The following is a 6,000-nucleotide window of genomic DNA, read 5'->3' as shown; positions in this document are numbered from 1 at the left end:
TTTCAGGCCAGCCTTGGCAACCTAGTGAGAGCTTGTCTTAAAAAAAGGGGGAAGAGGGATGAGTGAGGAAGGAAGGCCTAGGGATATAGCTCAATGGTAGAGTGCCCCTGGGTTCAATCCCCAGTACCACCCCCAAAACCCCAAGCAACAAAAACAAACAACCACCTTCAATACAAATGATGTCCACAATTAGGAGGATAAAGATCTGAAGAGAAGCACAGGAGGCACTTGCTGCCTGCCAAGTCATTAAGTACATCATATGCTCCTGAGACACAAAGACTGAGATAAGGTTAATATGACTCCGTACTGAGCTCATAACCAATATGATGAAACAAATTTTTCAATAGACAAACATTGCTTTGGTTGACAGTTTATTAAATACACTACAATTGTTCCTTATTCTGTAGTTTTTAAATCATTCACACATGGACTTAGTAAAAACGTATTTTATAGAAAACCATCTGCAAAACTAAAATGAAAATAAAAACGCAACATAATGCATACATATTAAACTGCTGAACTGTTAGGCATATTTTAATTTAATCTATACAGGTGATCATGAAATATTAGGTGGTTTGATTTTCTTAAATCTGGCACCAGACCATGACTTCAAGTGTTAATGTTAAAATATGGATGCAAAAATGTCTACCAACAAAACCGTGTCTGAGAAACAGGACAAACATTGTTTTTCTTCTACAGATACTTTTCTTAATCCACCCTTTATGCATTCTGTCTTCCTTTCACAGAATTAGTTGTTTAGACTGGTGAGGCAAAAAATTAATTTCATTTTAAAAACACAAACTGGAGCCTATTTACAAAACATGCAAAAGGAGAATTTTATGTAAGTGTTGCTGCAGAACTGATTTAAAGTGAATACAACTGAGTGACAGAATATACCTTTACTTCTACAAATATAGGTCCTTTCACCCTACTTTCTGGAAGAAATACATTTTCAGAGCATGAACTATAAAACGGCATACAATGCAAACACAGAAACAAAGAAGTTTGCAAATCTTTTATATTTCCAGCTGTTGAAACAATATATTTGAGTGCTGACGTTACCTCTAGCGGCGAAACCAGAGCCAGCTATTAAGCAGCCAGAATGCTACAGTAATTGAATACATGACCATTTCTCTTTTAGCACGCTCTTTGTTCTCCTCTTCTAGAAGTTGTAGACGTCTATTTAGTTTGATTATCTATGTGAAAAACAAACATAAAATACAATATAGAAGCTTTAATGTACACAGCAATTCCATTCTTAGAAAGCAGTGTAATCATATAAGAGTTATTACAAACATGGAAAGTTTCATTTGGAGCAAAAAGACAGCTACAAATAGAAAAAAATGTTATTCATGACAGCTTAAATTTGCTTAAATACTCTTATCTATTTCCCTTCTCCAAATTTCGGAGTTAGTGAGGGCATATTTCCTTCCTTACCTGATTAGATTAAAGGTAGTATTTCACAACTAAGCTATTCTAGTAAAAGACAACACATACACTGAGGCAGGCTTACCAAGGCAGAAAGACTATAGACCCCTACCCCTTTCTAGGCCTCTTCCATGAGTTTCTTATTTCTCAGCCTTAATTGTTCATTTTTAAGTTGGTATTATCTGCATTCTCTCTGAGTTACTGAGAAAGCCCAATACTTTAACCTATTGTAGTAGGCCAGATGTCACCTAGACACTTCAGTCTGAAAGACTAATGATTCCCCAGCTGCTAGAAAAGCTGTTGGCTGAATGAACCATCCTTGGCTCTTTGTCCTTTCCATGAATACCCCTGGGCTGAACTGCCTTGCTGAAGCTAGTGCTTCTTTACTGATCTTTACTTAAAATACTTTATTTTATCCTATTTTCTCTGTATCTATTTTGTATACATAATCAAAACACCAGATATGCCTTCTCTACATGTGCATATATGTGTGATTATAGAAGGTATAGGAATACATACTAAAAATATGTGTATGCAACTGTAACTTCAAGATACAACTTATTTACTTCTTGTGCTTTAGGAGTCTTGTGGAACTTGGTTCCAAGCTGACATGATGGAGATTTGGGCCTACTTTTACTTCTAGTAGCGCAGGGTCTCTGGTCTAATGCCTAGGTCCTTGATCCACTTTGAGTTGATTTTTGTGCAGAGTGAGAGAGAGGGGTTTAATTTCATTTTGCTTCCTATGGATTTCCAGTTATCCTAGGACCATTGGTTGAGACGCTATCATTTCTTCAAAGTATGTTTATGGTGCTTTTGTCTAGTATGAGATAACAGTATTTATGTGGATTTGTCTGTGTCTTCTATTCTGAACCACTGTCTTTGTGTCTGTTTTGGTACCAATACCATGCCTTTTTGGTACTATAGCTCTGTAGTACAATTTAAGGTTTGGTATTGTGATGCATCCTCCATCACATTTTTCACTGAGGATTGCTTTGGCTATTCTGGGCCTCTTATTTTTCCAAATGAATTTCATAGTTGCTTTTTCTATTCCTATGAAGAATGTCATTGGAATTTTAACAGGAATTGCATTAAGTCTGTATAGCACTTTTAGTAGTATGGCCATTTTGACAATATTAATTCTGCCTATCCAAGAACATGGGAGATCTTTTCATCTTCTAAGTTCTTCTTCAATTTCTTTCTTTAGTGTTCTGTAGTTTTCATTGTAGAGGTCTTTTTCTTCTTTTGTTACATTAATTCCCAAATATTTTTTTTTTCCCCCATGGGATGCTATTAAACTAAAAACCTTCTTCACAGTAAAAGAAACAATCAAGAATCTGAAGAGAGAGCCTACAAAATGGGACAAAGTATTTGCCACCTGCACCTCAGAGGACTAATCTCCACGATACATAAAGAACTCAAAAAACTTAACACCAAGAAAAACAAATAACCTAATCAATAAAGGGCAAAGGAACAGAACAGACAATTCACAGAAGAAATACTATCAGCCAACAAATACATGAAAAAATGTTCAGTATCTCTAGCAATTAGAGAAATGCAAATTAAAACTACACTGAGATTTCATCTCACTCCAGTTAGAAAGGCAATTATCAAGAATATAAGTAATAATAAATGTTAGCATGGAGGTGGGGAAAAAAGTACACTCATACATTGCCAGTGGGAATGCAAATTGATGTAACCTATCTGGAAAGCAGTATGGAGATCCCTCAGAAAACTTGGAATGGAACCACCATTTGACCAGTTATCTCACTCCTCAGCATATACCCAAAGGACTTAAAATCAGCATTCTATAGTGACGTAGCCATGTCAATGTTTGTAGTAGCTCAATTCACAATAGCTAAGCCATGAAACCAATTTAGGTGCTCTTTAACAGATGAATGAATAAAGAAAATGTGGTGTATATATACACAATGAAATATTACTCAGACATAAAGAAGAATGAAATTATAGTATTTTCTGGTAATTGGATGGAACTGGAGACTATCATCATGCTAAGCCAATCCCCCCAAACAATAATAAGCCAATCCTAAAAAACCAAAGGCTGAATGTTCTCTCTGATATGCAGATGCTTACACACAATGGGGGGAGGGGGACAGAGAACAGAAGTACTTTGGGAAGGGAGGAAAGAACAGAAGTACTTTGGATTAGACAAAGAGGAATGAAGGGACAGGAGGGAGGATGGTACTAGGAAAGACAGTAGAATGAATTGGACATAACTTTTCTATGTTCATATATGAATAAATGACCAGTGTAACTCCACATCAGGTACAACCACAAGAATGGGAAGTTATACTCCATATATGTATGTCAAAATACATTATACTGTAATGTATAACTAAAAAGAATAAAAAATATTTTAAAGATATAACTTATTAGAATATATAAACAATATTATGTATAGACACTGTGCACATGAAAGTAGTGGCTTCCAAAGTGAATATCAAATATAGAAACAAAGGTCCCCAAAGTGATTATTACATGTCAAAAAAGTCAGACAAGCAATTTATACTGGTTTGTTGATATTTAAGATTCTTTCTTATTAGTCAGACTTAAATAAATTCATTTTGATGATAGTATTTTATGCTGGTCAAAAACATGTAGATGAGCTGGGCTTGGTGGTGTATACCTGTAATCTCAATGGCTCAGGAGGTTGAGGCAGGAGGATGGAGAGTTCAAAGCCAGCCTTAGCAACTTAGTGAGGCCCTAAGCAACTCAGTGAGACCCTGCCTCTACAAAAAATACAAAAAGGGCTGGGGATGTGGCTCAGTGGTTAAGCACCACTGGGTTCAACCCCTATTGCTAAAAAAAACAAAACCAAAAACAAAACCAAAAAACATCCCAAAGTATGTAGACAGTGGTTTAATGGGTCTTTAATTAAAAATGGGAAATCATTATGGCTTATTAAACAATTTGACAGATAAAATACTTCAATTCATGGATTCCATAAAATAGAAAAATGATAAAATGTTATCAGCTATCACTTTAAAATATTACATGCAATGTGAAAAAAAATGTGAAGGTAGGTTAAAATCACACAACAAAATTTACATGACTATAACTTTTGGATTATATCTTGTTTGGTTCATTAAATACCTGGCGTCTTAATGAAGCTGCATCTACAACAGTCATGTCATCTGATGAGCCTTCAATTGTTGTTTCTATATTTGAAATGCCATACCTAGTAAATAAGACACAAAAATACAAGTTAATACTAAAACAAAACTAAGACTAGCAAGTCATATGTTATGTATTGCTCAAAGAAACATTCAAAAGACATACTTAACAATATAAATTACTAAAATATTGTACTGTCTGAATTGACACTAATAAAGGAAAAGAAAAAGCTTAAGATGAATGATTTCTACCTATAATACCAGGAAAATGTACTGAAACGGAGAATGAGGAGAAACCCTGACTGAAGACACTTTTCAAACCAGAGAGATGGGCAATGTTAAAAATGATCGGTGGCTGAAAAGGCTGAGAGCACTCTAGGATATGCCAACAAACAATTCTTACACAAACTTTTACCATATGTGGTTCCACAGGTAGAGGCGCATAGGCAAGGAATGCAAAGTGAACTAATTCTAACCAAAAAAAGAAAAAGAAAAAAAAAAGTGATAATTTCTCTTCCTCTTCTTGTGCCACTCCTATTTCAAATTATTTAGTCTTGACTGCATGTCTCCAGCAGAAATAATCAAAATCTCTGGAATACATCTTTTGTTTGTTTTGTTTTTGCGGTGCTGCAGATAGAACCCAAGGCCTCCACATGCTTAAGAAAGCACTTGACTGTTAAACTACATCCATGCTCCCCACCCCCTCTACTTTTTGGTTGTTTTGAGAAAGGGTCTTAGTAGCTGGGATTTCAGGCATGCACTACTGCACCAGACTCCTGAATGTATCTTGCCACTACATTTAGATCCAGAATTGGCTCAACAATAAGAAATTGAGAGGGTGTGTATAAAACAGTAATACTGAAGAACCACTAAGAATACAGAGAAAGCACACTAAACAATACCTTTTGTTCAAATGCAGTCACTTTTAAAAGATTTTTTTTAAATGGATGACAATAAACTTCTGAAAAATAGACACAAATACCATTCCTATCCTTTGCCTGCATTTCCATACTTTTATTTTAATTACAGCTTTACTGAGATACAAATTTATATACCATGCAATCTATTGTATCACATGTGTATCTATTTTATATCCAGTATGGTTACTTCAATAAAATGACATGCTAACTTTTCTGAATGAGTAGAATTACTAGTTACTACTAGGGTTCAATTCCTAGCATTGCAAAAAAACAAACAAACAAACAAACAACAACAACAAAAAAAAAAAAACCAGAGTTGGCTAACGGATCATATATTCTAATATTCCTAGCATTTTTCCAGTACAAAAACCCACATTATCCCACAAAGGGATATGAAGTAGAATTATATTTTTTCACCTGGGTATGCTAAAGACAAGTCTATTTAGAAAATCCTGTTGTTTCAAATGTTGTTGAAAATAATATAAAAATACTTTATTAAAGAATGCAAAATGAAATTTAAA

General features: G+C 34.7%; 1 protein-coding gene across 11 annotated transcripts in view; it reads right to left on the bottom strand.

Moving 5' to 3' along the window:
* Positions 1–354: 354 nt before the first annotated feature.
* Positions 355–6,000, bottom strand: part of Mff (mitochondrial fission factor) — a 31,729-nt gene continuing 26,083 nt past the window's right edge. For all 11 annotated transcript variants that reach the window (XM_046439827.2, XM_046439829.2, XM_046439833.2 and 8 more), the window contains 2 exons: positions 4,540–4,624; positions 355–1,196 (listed from right to left, as the gene is read on the bottom strand). In XM_046439827.2, coding sequence (XP_046295783.1) covers positions 1,065–1,196; positions 4,540–4,624 — 217 coding nt within the window. In that variant the 3' untranslated portion in view covers positions 355–1,064. The remainder of the gene's footprint in view (positions 1,197–4,539; positions 4,625–6,000) is intronic.

The sequence above is a fragment of the Marmota monax genome, unplaced genomic scaffold, assembly GCF_021218885.2.
Source record: "Marmota monax isolate L192 unplaced genomic scaffold, Marmota_monax_Labrador192_F-V1.1 WCK01_AAM20220418_F8-fsc00041, whole genome shotgun sequence".
In the NCBI taxonomy this organism is placed as follows: domain Eukaryota; kingdom Metazoa; phylum Chordata; class Mammalia; order Rodentia; family Sciuridae; genus Marmota; species Marmota monax.
The sequence above is the reverse complement of the archived record's forward strand: the minus strand, read 5'-3'. Positions and strand labels throughout refer to the sequence as shown.